Source organism: Clinocottus analis, unplaced genomic scaffold (assembly GCF_023055335.1).
Source record: "Clinocottus analis isolate CAN_PGR_092001 unplaced genomic scaffold, fCliAna1.0.p SCAF_13, whole genome shotgun sequence".
Taxonomy (NCBI): domain Eukaryota; kingdom Metazoa; phylum Chordata; class Actinopteri; order Perciformes; family Cottidae; genus Clinocottus; species Clinocottus analis.
This window is the reverse complement of record NW_027175854.1, coordinates 6,294,991-6,309,346: the sequence shown is the minus strand read 5'-3', so window position 1 is coordinate 6,309,346 and position 14,356 is coordinate 6,294,991. Positions and strand designations below refer to the sequence as shown.

Sequence of the window (14,356 nt, the reverse complement as noted above, 5' to 3'; positions counted from 1 at the left end):
ATTATTGTGTCCTGTTTTAAAGCCCCCTTAAAAAAGATCTAATTCTCTTCGTCTTTTCGTTCCACATCTCCAGGTAGAAGGGAACAGAGTCCATCATTTTGGAGAGCACTTTGTTGGATGTGGCTGAGCGGTAGCGCTTATTTATGGGTCTATATAAACTTCCATCACCGCCGACTGAGGTTGAAAGCCGTGCCGGCCTGCAGCGGAGATTGAGGAATAGAGCAGAACCTCTAAAATCGTAGAACATGCAAGACAAAAGAGACCGGGCGAGGGTGTCTCTGTGGAAGATCAAACACAGGCTACAAATGCAAACACACATATGTTCACATTTACACTCTAGAAGGGTTTATTTTCTCGAGAAAAAAAAAGAGGTTAAATGCTTGGTTTTGAATTTTTTGAAGCTTTTTACCAAAAACCCGACCATGTCGACGATAATGTCTTTGGGAGCTTTGCGTTAAATGCATCGCTGCGAGCGGTAATTAGAACGGCGGAATCACTCCGGGATGGCGCCGGGTGATAAGACAATGTGACAGGACGATAGTTTGGTTAATTAGTGCCGGCCATTAAGAGGATAATTCACGTTACTTAACAAGGTGCGGTAGATTTGTCAAATCTGAAGCGCAGACAGAATACTGAACCTCCGCCGCGGGAGCAAAGGGCCGATGACGGAGGGGAGAGTCAGCGCGCTGGCGTCATGGATCAACTGGTTTCCCTGTTAACGACTCATTTTCACCCGAATGCGTCGGCGGATGCCTGTGGAAACGGCGGATGTTGAAGACGCCAGATGACATTTAGCTGTCCTTGTCAATGTCTTACTGTTGTCTTTTCCAGTGAAATTCAAAAAAACACACCCGTCTGCTCCGTTCGGGGGCTCAGACTTAAGGCAAGCGGCGAGGATTCAGACACATTTTGTGCGTTCTAACCACTGTGCTCCACCTACATTCATCATGTGGCGACCTTTTGACATGCCATAGTGGGGAAAAGCACAGGTGTAATTGATAACCTTAATTACGGCTGCATTCCAGTTAGGTGACCCAGTTCTGGTAGGATGCATGCCTGCTCATTGGCACGGGCTTAATGAATCACCTGAACGGAACACAGACATTATTAATGTTATAATTGGGCTCGTGCTTTAAACTATGAGAAGTTAAAATGTCTGGAAAAGACCGTAATTTATGGAAATTAAAACATGTTTTAATCCCAAAGCCCTTGTTTCCATTATAGAGCGTTTAGATCCAATGGGTAGGCACATGGGGCATCATAAATCTGCTTGAAATGTTTTTTCCAGTTAAGAAAATAAATTAAGGTTTCGTAGGTCAGTGTTAAGGTGCGACCTTTGCTTCACTTTGAGCCAGGGGAAAAAAAAAAAAACCTGCTTGTATTTGGCTGTAATGTGGGAAGGCAGCCGCAGCACACTAAAGCTCATTTCAGTGGATTCTCACAAGTACGTTGGCTTAAAAAGGTTCAGTGTGTGGGATTTTGGGGAAATCAGTTGTAGGAATATAATAAACGAAACAAAGTTTTTATTAGTTAATCGCCTAAAACAGAAGAATTGTTTTCCTACATTAAAATGGGCCTCAGTTCTCCTGTCACACAAGTTCTGGAGCTATGAGACGCATCCTATTTTCTATCAAATCGAGGCAGATTTCTGGACACATAACTGTGGATAAACATTTGGACGGGTGAGGACAACGTCTACAAAATGTGTGCATCGCGTCTGTGCGTTCAGAGTTGACTAAGTTAAGACTCTCTCTCTCTCTCTCTCCACTTTCCTCTCTTCCCCTTGAGGAGACACCTCTCACAGTCTGAGCCATCTTGACGTCAAACAACAAACACAACAAAGCTGCAGTGTTCACTCTTATTTGTTAGCAGGATTGTGTTGAGTCCTCAGTCAATTTCTTGCTTACACTGTTCAACACAGACACACACACAAAAATAAGTCTGCAATGTTTGGTAAACACTTTCTATCACAAATGGACTTCTAGTTTAACTGCCCCGTAAATCGCATATCCATGACAGCTCTGTAGTAAAACTTCTATCATGGCTGATACCGAGATGGGGTGACGGGGATAACTGCAAAATATGCGGCAACATTCAATAACCTGCCACCGAACAACCTCATTTCAATTTTAGCTGGCAAGGACAGTGATTTCTCAGACCGGCTGCGGTGAATATGGTCTACATGCTTTGACACCGCGCAGCTCCGCGCTGTGGTATCTCGCGGTTTATCTCCTTTACCACGGAGGGAATTGGTGATGTAACACAGTGTAAATGGAGGAAGCTATGCAAGGCAAAACAGAAATAAGATGACTAATTTAGTTCAATAAGACCCTTGTCTTTCAAACTTTCCCATCTGAAGAGAAAGTGAGATGAGGACTCATAATTCATAAGCCAACCAATGTGTGTGTGTGTGTGTGTGTGTGTGTGTGTGTGTGTGTGTGTGTGTGTGTGTGTGTGTACACTAGAGCAGGAATAAGCTTGTTTGAAGAGAAGATGTAAGGTGCTGATTTGCAAAAACATAAAACAAAAACTAACAAAAGTTAAACTGTGTCTGTACTTTCAGCTGTCTAACAATGGAAAATTTATACAACAATTCTTTTATTTCAAAGCCACATTTTTTTATTTTTTATTTCCTCATATAAAGTCTTTAACTTTGTCCATGTGGTTCCTCTACCACTAAATAAGGACCTGCCCCCTTTAAGGGTTTTTTTTTCTTTTTTTTTTTTTTAGCATAAAAGAGTTTAAGTGTCCCATGTTGGCCACTAAAGCTCTCCAATATAGTCTTTTGCCTGTAAGGGTGGAAAAGCCTCTCTCCTAAACCCAGGTTGGAGGAGGAGGAAGAAAAGATTCTTACAGTTTTTAAACTGCATTTAAAAACATTTCAATCCGTCATTGTTTGCATTATCGTGCTGCATTAAAGAAAAAACACTTTTCTCAGTCAAGGTCTGCTGTGTCAGTGTGTTGGTTATTCCTCTACTTTTTAACAACACATGACAAGAATGAAGAAAGGAAGGAAAGAAATAAACAAACATTGAGCAAAATCCAACACAGTTTATTGAATAGCTGTTTAATGAGTGTAGCCTCAGCCGGAAGAATGAGATTATATAGGAAAACACAAACACCTGCGACCCGTGACTATTGGAGAAAAGCGAGGCCGAACTAAGGAAACGCGAATGAATGGCCGATGTGCGAAGCCTTGGACAGAGACTGAATAACATGCGTGGTGAGTACATGACAACACTGCCTTGCTAAAAAAAAAATAAGAAGGTCATAGATGGACCGAGGCAATACTGCCTGCAGCCTTGGGCAGAATGAAAGGAATGTTGTGGGAACGATGTGTGCAACCTGTTAACATTAAGAGAGGAGTGGAAAAAGTGCATCCCGTAAGGAAAAGGCAGAAAGAAAGAGGAACGCAAAAGAGGAAACTGAGAACAGGAAAGACAAACAAACGCACACAATCCGCAACGGGAACACAGGCAGATGTTGACCCCTTGTGTGTGTGTGTGTGTGTGTGTGTCATTTGACAGACAGATGTACAGACGGGACACTGACCTGTGACAACAGCCTTGGCGGAGGGCTCAGCCAGGTCCAGGGCGGACTTGCCGTCGGTGTTGCGGATGTTGGGGTCGGCTCCGTGCTGCAGTAACACTGTACAACAGGGCAGACACAGACAGTAGCTGAGCTCCTGGACTGACATGCAAACTCCTCGACACACACCTTCCCTTAGTCCTCCTCTTCCTCTTCCTCTTCCTCCTGCTGCTCCCGCTCCGGCTGCTGAACCACATCCTGCTCCATAAACTGCTCTCCCTGTACCTCCTCTTTTCTCTCCCACTTGCTCCACTCCCAGCCCTCCTCTTCCTCCACCTCTGCCCGAGTCTCCAGCTGCACGTCCCCCTTCTCCTTCTCCACCTCCCCTGGCCGCTCCACCTCTGTTGCTAGCGCCGCTCTCTCGGCTGCCCCTGGCTCCCTCTGCCCTGCGAGCCATGCCGCTGATGTAAACAGACATGCCACAACAAGAGCAGCGGAAGCTACGCTACGCCACACCGCCAGACAAACGGCGGACCGTACAAAGAGCGGCGACGTGACCGCCTACAAAGCACATAACACCTCCGTGGAGGAGCGCGGGGAGCCTGTGGCGAAGCCGGGAAGAATAAATTAGAACGAGTGAGCAACGGAGAGACGAGTTGACACAGCTAATCGAGGCGGCAGCAGAGGCGGCAGCGACGAGGCGTGCAGGCAGTGCGAGTGGAGAGACTCTCGCCTCTCCGACTGACTGAGCGATGCAGCGGAGAGCAAGATGAGAGAAGGGGAGAGAGGAGGGCGGGAGGAGGGGGACACAATGGGGTGGGAGGGATGAGAGGGAGAGGATGAAAAGAGGAGAGGGAGAGCAAAACAAACCAAGAATGTTTGTGTGCTTGGGAGGGAAGGAGAGCAGAGAGTAGTAAAAAAAAAAACGGCGGAGAGGAGAAGGAAATGAGAAGCAGGGGAGGAGAGGAGGAAAAGAAATCAGAAGATGAGCAGGGGGGAGGAGAGGAGAGAAACAGAAAGGAAAGGGGAGAAGAGGAGAGGAGAGAACATGAGAGGAAAGGAGAAGCGAGGGAAAGAAAACAGAAGAGAGAGCAGAGGCATGCGACTACTGAACAGGTATGAGCTGAATAACAAACTCTGCATGGGCTCAGTTTTCTTTTCTTTTTTTTGGTAATACAGCTCTTTTGAGGGCTCTAATGTCAACGCTCACTGCCTCCCTCTCTACCTCACTTCCAGCTGCTGTGATCGCCGAGCAGTTCACGTGCCCTTTGACTCAAACTACTCCGCTGAAACCCAACAGAGAGGACGGTAGAGGAGCGAAGATATCGCGGGTAATGCTGCGCGCGTCCCCGCGCACGCGTGTGTGCGAGCACATACATGTGCCGCAGCCCGAGCACTGACGCAGACCTTAGTCACCCCTCCACGAAAATATGATTTAGCTCTGCACCACACACACACACACACACACACACACACACACACACGGTGAGAGGATAAAAGATGTCCATAGTGAGGCAGATGGAATGATGAAACACTCAGGTGTTCAGCCGTTATTTTATGATCGCGACCTGAGCGGCCTATGTCCAATTAGTAAGTCATTTAGGGACATATATTTGTTCTCAGCATGTCTCATCTGAGGTGTGCTGTTCAATGGGAAAAACTGAAAAGCGCTGCTGAAGTCAAATAGCAGCAGGGTTCAGTATTAGCTTTATTTTTTAATTATTTTAGATCACATCGGCGGTCGTGTATGCAAAAATGAAACCAAAGATCTATTTCTTCAGCATTGTATAACAACATGATGTGCTTACGGAAAGTAGTCCCTGACTTTCATGCATTAATCAATTCCTCTTTCTGGGGTTTTTTAAGCTAATTTAGGGCTTCTTTCCTTTAATGTATAAATCCAGTGATATACATTTGTAGTCATGTCTCCAACTCCCTTTTAAGCCTGCACACTTTTTAGCAGCCCAATCAAATCCCTCTTTTCACTGCTGAAATACTACAAAAACAAAATTGAACTGGGGAATAGAAGCTATAGATGCTCTAACTTCTGTTTCATCGGGGCCGCAACACTTCCTGCAGCTCCCTCACACTAAAAGCCTTTCTCTGAATGTGTAATATTAGTTGGTCCAAATTTACATTTAGACATTTTTTAGTGGCACAGTTTGCACAAGCGAACACTCGAACAAAGAGCTGCCGGCAATTATTTAGGCAAATGTTTTATTTTTTAAAGGCCACCCAACGTAAAAAAAAAAAGAAGATTGTACACTTTGTTCCTGTGCTGCCACTTTTAGAAAAGAACATACAAATGAATACATTTAAACATTTGACAATGGCCAGGTTTCTACACCAAATGTCATTCCTATTAACTATTAGACTATAGACTATTAATTGATCAATAGAAATAAAATAGTTTTTTGTGCCAGTCGATTATCCAGGAACAAATGCCAAAGATTGTTTCCCGCCTCTCAAATGCCACTGCTTTTCTGTTTCTAATTAATATCTTTGGGTTCTGAAAACAAAACTAAATTGCTTGTTTGAGTCAGCGTCACTCAGATAATGGAATGGGCAATTTTCCCTTTTTCAATGAGAAACTATTTCTTTAAAAAAAAATGTTTTACCAATAATTAAAATAATTGTTACTATCCCCATAGCAAGTTAAATGAATTTAAACCTCTGGACGAGGTTTATCATTGTCATTTAAACAAAGTAATAAACAATATAAAAAAACAAAGTCGAACAGCGGGGGGGTTTGATGGTCTGAGTGACGATGAAGCGCTTGAAGTACAAAAACCAAACACCGTTATTAACCTTTCTGACATCTGGGGTGGGAAAGAGCGGCGCCTCACTTGGCCGATGATCCGATGGATAACCAGTCGAATGAGAACAGCGGAGAGACGAGGACACCGTGTGAACCGTGTACTGAACAGACATTTATGGAGGCGGCGGGTTATTAAGCTCGGAGCCAATCGCGCGGCTGCTTTAGGATTTCAAAGATCTTCTTATCCCGAGTTCGTTGATGAGATTTCCCCCGGACCTCGACATGGCAGAGATGCAGGTCCAGCAATAAATGATTAATGTCTTACTCAAGTTGCGTGAACACCAACGAAGAGGATAGAGCGTCCTTCATGCTGAGCTGAAGTTACGGAAGAATCAGACTCTGATTTGGCTCTCACTCTGCTGCCAAATCTCTAACCTGGCAGGATGACAGGACACCGATGCTCGGTCCAATAAACACGCAACAAGAGGTTTTTGTGTTACATGCCTTGTCGGTAACTCTGCAGTGAGGACAGGAAACTGGGAAAATAAAAATGCAACAATGTCATTTTTTCTTTTTTTATATTAACACCAGAGGAAAAGAGACTCAATGCTGGAACTTGTGGTGCCTCTGAGTGGTTTGACCTCAACAAAAATGTTCAGATACTGGACATAAAAAAAATAACTTTCCAGACTGAATCAGCACACCAACGCGCTGATCTTCAGCATTTAAAAGCCGATGATTATCTCGCTCCGTGACTGAATAAAGCGGTTTGATATGTGAAGACCGGGTTTAAAATAGATATTTTTAAAAAAGAAACACAAATGGCATCACCATGTTACATGTCCTTAAAAATATCTTCGATTCACACAGTAACGTTTCCCCACCGGCCATGTTGACTCAACGTTATTGCGAACCATTTGCCACAAGACTTTTCCTGCGTCCATTGGTTTCAGATCGTCATACACTATAAAAATCAGATGTCAGACACGCAACACTGACTTGCGCAACATATCAAGGGAGATATGGAAACTGAAAAAAACAAACATATATTAACGTTTTCCAAATCATCTCTGAAATAGGTAATGTGACCTGAAAATATTTGCTTTTTCAACTGTGGAAGCCAAAAACGTATTTGTCGTCCCGCTTGCTTCACAAAATGTGTCAGACATTCAAACGGCGGCCGGCACTCAGACGCGTTATCAGAGAAGTGCATGGCGACAGCTCGAGTGCTCCGTGTCCTTCAATGACTGGGGCCTCGGGAATGTCACCGTGACATTGGTCGACTCAACCAAGTGCGGCCTCCAACTGCAAGCTGATGGGCCTCAGCTTCTTAACTTCCACCTACGAAACTGCACAAACTTGTCCTTAAATGTCTCCGTATAGCCGGATACATGACACCTTTACAAGAGGAGGTGCTCGTTTGTGTGATTTAATCATTAAAACTATTAGCACATCTTGCTTTAGCGAAGCGGTTCGCAGCCTAAGTGGGAAGACGTCACGGTTATGGACACTGTCGAGCGGGTCCGTCTTTTCCCAAATTCAGTTTTTCTAGCACCAGACTTGTTAAATGGCCACGCCACTTCACGATAGGCCTTTTCAATAAATCGAGAGACATGCAAATTTGTGCATGAATGAGTGTTTAACCGTTTTACTGCTACATCGCCTTGCATTCCCTTGAAAGGGTAAATCAGCCATTTCAAAAGAGGTGACTCACAAACGTGTGCGCATGCGTTATTTGAAAAAAAATACACGCATGTTAAATGCTTAATAAATCCTCAGAGCTCCACAAAGCTCTTTGCGTCCACGCAGTCATTAAAGGGCCCCGACGTTCTGCAGCAGCTTGTTGTAGACATTAAAAAAATTTAAAAAAACAGGCGCAGCTTTTCCTCCTCGCTGCTCTCAGCACTCCAGACTGAATCCGACAGCACGGTGACGCCGACTATCATTGCAGTCATTTGTTATTGCTCCTCGCGCTGAGCAACGCTTTTCCATTAAGATCATAAAGATTATCATACAACTTACTGCTCAGACGGTTCTCATGCTGTGCTGATCTTTTCTACTTCAGATCTTTCTCAGGCTGCCGCTAAAGTACTCTCTGATATCCCTTCATGTTTTCTATTCTAAAATTAAAAAGCGTACGTATGGTGTAATTTCTTTGTATATTGTGCAAAGAAATCGATGCTCTTCTGGATCTTGTGTGGACTTAAGAACAGGCAGTAACGCAATAATTGCAATTTGCTGCTTATTTGCTGCTTGATGCCGAGTGAAAAAAAAAAAAGAGTTCATTATAGTTTCGAAAATTGATTATATTGATTATTATATTATTAATTGATTTTACAGAGCTCCGGGTTGTGAATTCGGGGTGGTGGTGGAAGAGAAGACAATTAAAAACAAGAACAAACACTAGAGGGATTTTAGCGTCTATAAATTCACCACAGCAACACCACTGCAATTAATGAAACATATTTAGAAAGGCCACAGAACAACCATTGACTTTTATTGCACCTAAGGGACCGATGTAACTCCGGGAAGCAACGTGGCAACCAGTAACACTGATTTCCTGCTTCTGTTCTGCTCACGCGGCCAATTCCGTCAACAGACAGCGAGAAAAAGGAAACTCAAAATGCCATGGGACCATTTCATGTAAATCCACGGGACGCTTCCAAAACGGTTAATGCGCACTTGTGTTTATGGAGCCCGCAATGTGTGCGGCGTGCGTTTATCGGTGCTTACCTATACAGACGTCTATCTTGCCCTTGATGGCAGCTTCGTGTAGAGGCGTGTAGTTCCAGTTGTCTCGAGCGTTAGGGTCGGCCCCCTGACACAGCAACAGGGACACCACCTAAAAAACAAATTATAGAACATCTGCAGTTTCTCTTTGTTTGGGAAACAATACCAAAGAATCCGAGTTCCCCACCAACACCTGATTTTTGCAAGTTTTTACAAACTTAAATAAAAGGAATGCACTTTTTTGTTCTCCAAAACCCTTTTTTCTTTTAATGTGACAGTCTTCTCTGTGCATCTATACATTACAACCTTAGACTGTGACGTAATCACCATGACGTGATCAATTGGTTCGTGGGCTACGGGCTTAAATCCTCGAGTTCAACATTTTGGCCGTCAACATCATGGTTCATTTGAACCAGAAGAGAAACAGGAGGATGGAGCTACGTACAACCGGATGCTGAATACTACTTTTTTAAGTGATCAGAATGCTACAATATACAATAAACTTGAATGAACTGCAAACGCACTGTGGAAGTGTTAAAGCTGTTAAAGGAGAACATGGACAATGCCATGGTAGCGACAAGTCAATCACAAAGTCGCCCCTCCCTGATGCATCCCCTATTTTTTGGTCCGTTTTAATCATAAATTTAAAATAGAACGCCATGCTGTATTGAAGAAGATGTCTAGCCGTTGAACCATAAACTCATGTTTACAGAGGTAATAAATCAAGTGAGAATGAGGGTCATTTTCTCAAAGACACCAGAATGCAGATTAAAAAGGCACTTCCACGTTCGTTTTACTTTTCAGAACCCAAGGTTGTCACCGAAGAAAACCCATTTCGGAATTTAAAAAAAAAAGTATTGCAGTTTAACACCTTTCGCTAACGTCAACAGTGCGACACAACAGCTCCGTCTATCTCGCCGTCACTCATGTTATAGACGACAACATACTTCTCTACTTCATGCAGCAACTTGTTCCCAACTTGAGGGTTTAATCCTCCACTTTCCAGCAGTTATTCCACAATACGAGGGTCAGAACCCCCAGACGCCTCATCTTCCACTTTTGTTTTTATTTATTTTAAATCACACAAGGACACAAATCTAAAGGCAAACAATCCCTCTCAGGGGTGCCTCTGTGTCGTTGCTTCGTGATTGGTTCTTGTTTGGACAGTGTTCGCTCATCACAGCACTAATCATCCCTGTGATCACATAGTTGCATTAGCGCTGCGCTTTTCTGACGTGGTTGCAAAGTGCTCTGAGAAAAAGCTCTAAAAGCCTCTAAAACAATCCCAATTGTAATCAGTCGATTGATGATGGTGGTTAAAGGGCCGGGGAGATAAAAAGCATTAGCACATCTGTCACAGATACTCTGAAACATCGCCATGCGCCGGTGTGACCAGAACATCAAAGAAGCAAAGGGGTTGTTTTTTTTTGCGTGTACGGACTGAATAACCTTCTACTCTCAGCACCCATTACAGTTTACTTCTTCGTCCATTCGGGATTTTACCACCACACCAATTCTTGTGAAATAAAACCTGCTATGCTGCAGAGGCACAAAAAAAATACCGCTACATCAATAGAGTTGCTGGTCAAAGTCTCACCTCGGAGTGACCGAATGAGCAGGCGTTGTGAAGAGGGATCAGACCCCCGTCGTCCCGTGCGTGCACATTGGCGCCCGTCTGAAGCAGGTGGTCCACCACATCTCTCCGCCCAAAACCTGAGCGACATTCAAAGAGTGAGGCAAAGAGCGAGGCAAAGAGAGAGAGAGAGGAAGAAGAAGATTACAATTATAATATTTGAACAGCGAGGTTCAGATGAAACCACTTTCTAAAAATCAAATCTGCAACTTTGACAGATGGGTTAGACCGGCTGCTGTGTCTGTTTCATGTTAAGCATCAATACTTTCTTCTCAATCGTCTTGTTTTCTTCTTATTTATTCAGTTTGTTTATTTGTTTTGTGAGGCACACGTGACAGCTGCTTAGGAAAGCACCGTACAAGTGAAGCTTGCTATGTGTTCACTACAAACGTGCCGCGAGACATTCAGTGTTCAAGCTGCTAGGGATTATGACGGCTTGAGATGTAAAACAGCTGCGCAAGTCTTTCTTCCTTCATCTTCTTTCATCTGCACCGATGAAAGAATTAAAAGCAGTCAATTCTGGAACTGAACTGAAGATGAGCCTGTTTCAATGGCCGCGGACCATAAACAAGAACAGAGAGGAATAAAACGGAAAAAAAGTCTTTTCTCTGTAAAAAAAATAATAAAGTTTACACATGACATTCTCAGCCCTTCACTGATTTAAAGTCATTTTAAAGTATGTTTCCACTCAAATGTTGCACAAATCTTAAAATAATTTCCACATCTGTTCGTACATTAGTGAATATTCTAAGAAAATGAGCAAAATTACAGAGTTAAAGCTGATATTATGGGATTGTTCTGCCCACGCCTATCCTATTGATCTGTATTACCTGGAACCATTTAACTAGAAGGAGCGTAAGCAGTGGTTCTACACCTAATACAGCACAATATACAATAACACAATCAAATCCTGTCTGTTGTTATGCTGTTATCATTAACACATTGTTAATACTGGTACCGAATTTCGAACAAGACATCAAAACTTTACCAACTGAGAAAGAGAGATGCTACAATTGTTTCAGATCAGAAAAGTAAGCATGAGGCTAGATTTATTTTTGCTTGAAATAACCAGTGGGATTACCAAAGTTACATGGACTTTTTTCCTTTGTTGGTGCATTTCACATTTGTAAGCGGTTACTGTTGATGGGCATCATCCTGAAAACTGTTGTCCAGCTCGAGGATAATGTCTGCCAATATTTATAAACTACTTTCTGGTCGCTCCCAACGCCCTAAAAGCACCTCCGCTGCGGTATTGATACACTGAGACGGTTCCCCGTTATGTTTACCTGCGGCGAAATGCAGCGGCGTCGATTTACGTCCAGCCATGTCTTTAGCGTTCACGTTCAGCGCATCTACGAGTTTCTTCACCCTCGAGACGTCCCCGGTTCGACAAGCTTCAAACAGGTCCCTGAACGCCCCGTTTGCACCACCACCACCACCACCGCCGCCGCTGCTGCCGCTGCTACTGCCCGCGTCCCCGCTGCCAGAGTCGGGCGTCGAGCCGGGGCTGGTCCCGCTGCCTTCGGTGGTTGTCGGGGAGCTAGCGCTGCTGCTAGCGCTGCTGTTGCTGCTGCTGCTGGCGGTGAGGGCCAGAGCTGGGGAGGTTGCGGTGGAGGAGGTGGGAGAGGCAGGGGTTCCCTCGCCGTCAGACCTGCTTTCCATCGGGCCTCCTCGGGTGAGCGTGGTGGCATCGTCGGTGGGTGCCGGCGGAGAGCCAAGCAGGGTGGCGGAGTGAGAGGCGCCGCGGGGCGGGGAGGACAGCAGGGAGTTTGGCTGCTGCTGCTGAGAGGAGCGACGAGGCGTCGCCATTTTCACAACACAACAGTCCCCACCGGCAACAAAAACACTGCCGACAATTTCCTGCCCAGGAGAGTCCGACTTCCGCTCTGGCTTTACTGGGATTACGTTATTAAGGACTGTCTCCAAAACGGTGTAATCAAGCTTCAGTAAAATATCAGAACAGTTTCATGAGAAACATCATATTTTTTGCAGGACTACAGACTTAATATCTTCTGAGGATATGGTTATTAGACCGTTTACCACAAATGCATTTATCTCTGTGAAATGTTTTTCCTTAACTTTTTGGATTAAATGAAAACTATTTGGTAGGTGTGTAAAGTTAGAGATTCGCATGTTAACTAACTTTTACACAAAATAAATATGTTTTCCATTATCTGCGTATTTGTTCATTGTATGCATCTTAAATTAGTTTTATGTGTTTTATGTGAGCTGTGTTTGAATATTTTTGGATTAATAACTCTTATTTTTGTGAGGACAAATAATTGGCAATACCATACATTTAGGTTTTGGACTTTCTTGTGTTACTTATATTATATTATTAGCTTTATTTTAGCAGTTGAGTAGTGGACACAATACTACCATCTAGTGGAGAATGTTGGTAATACCTTCAAAATACAGGCACTATTGCACTGCGAACACAACACCAAAAACACATCATATAAGAGTATACTGACAAATTAAGTAATACTAGTATTATTAAAATCAACATATGTATGTACATTTTATAAACTTTTTTATTGACAACATTATGCAACATGTATGACAAACTTCTTTATCTTTTTACCGAAATAACATTTTACCATTTACAGAGATTCAATTTAGCTGGTTTTGATAGTTTTCTAATGTATATATGAGCAAAACATTATGTGTTTATATATTGTATTAATTAACCAAATAAGCTTCAAAAATGTTTCCACGTTGATTTCATTGTTAACCTCAGCACTACACAGTTCCATTGAGACATCTCAGGGGTATATCACCAACTGCATGAACGTCAACATACAATCGGTGAATTTTGACAATTATACGTGCAGTTTTCCTGAGCTGAGCTGCATGTTTTGTACATTTTGTACATTTACCCAGAAAAAAACCTACCCAAAAATTCCAGACACATATTGGCTGGTTTTGAGCCAAGAACCTTCTCGCTATAAAAATACTCTGACAAACGACTGAGACACTTAATACAGATGTTTTCCACATCAGTTTACAAAGAGAATATTCTAATAGTTTCACTAATTGGCCACCAGATGACAGCAGACAAGCTGCAATAATGTTTTACATCTTTTACATCTTTGCAAGGTTTGGGCTACTACACGCTCCTAAAATTCTTTCTTGAATTAACATATTTTTTCACATGAGAAACTATAAATTGAACAGCTTGAGACATGGGTCATGTATGTAATCAAGATCCTCATGTTTGAGCCAAAGGCAGATGTGGGGTCTTAAATCATGAGCCTTGTGAAGTTAAGTTTAAAAATGTATCATAAACTTGATTAAACCCTTAAAGATAGAAGCGTAAATGTCTCTGAACAAAACAAAGTAAACTGTTCTGTCCTACTTTTTGATTGGAAAAAAGTCATTTGACCTATCGTTTCCTTGTGAAGTATTAATTGTGACGTAATATGCAGTACATGTAGCATCTTTAGTTTCATTGTGCAATCACACAATAAAACTAAACATGCTGCATCATGGTGACATAACTCAGCCGTGATTTCTAATGTATAACTCCTGTTCTTTATATACACACACAAAAACAATGTCCTTTATTTATCCAGAGAAAACATGTTCCAAAAGAGTAGTTTTCCAAAACGGTCGAAAGTGAAAGGAAAACAATTAATATAAAACAAAATGCTATCTTAAAAGAAGGTTTATGAGAAGAATAAAAACATTTTTCTTCCAAGCTTCTT

The 14,356-nt window shown here is 42.9% G+C and overlaps 1 protein-coding gene across 3 annotated transcripts in view; it reads right to left on the bottom strand.

The window, feature by feature from the left end:
* The window catches only part of LOC137783523 (poly [ADP-ribose] polymerase tankyrase-1-like), a 63,567-nt gene extending 51,051 nt beyond the window's left edge, over nucleotides 1-12,516 (bottom strand). For 2 of the 3 annotated variants that reach the window (XM_068573545.1, XM_068573546.1), the window contains exons 1-4: nucleotides 11,936-12,516; nucleotides 10,614-10,729; nucleotides 9,020-9,128; nucleotides 3,553-3,648 (exon numbers count right to left, since the gene is read on the bottom strand). In XM_068573545.1, coding sequence (XP_068429646.1) covers nucleotides 3,553-3,648; nucleotides 9,020-9,128; nucleotides 10,614-10,729; nucleotides 11,936-12,458 — 844 coding nt within the window. In that variant the 5' untranslated portion in view covers nucleotides 12,459-12,516. The remainder of the gene's footprint in view (nucleotides 1-3,552; nucleotides 3,649-9,019; nucleotides 9,129-10,613; nucleotides 10,730-11,935) is intronic. The other variant, XM_068573543.1, reaches the window with a different exon arrangement.
* Between the last annotated feature and the right edge of the window lie 1,840 nt (nucleotides 12,517-14,356).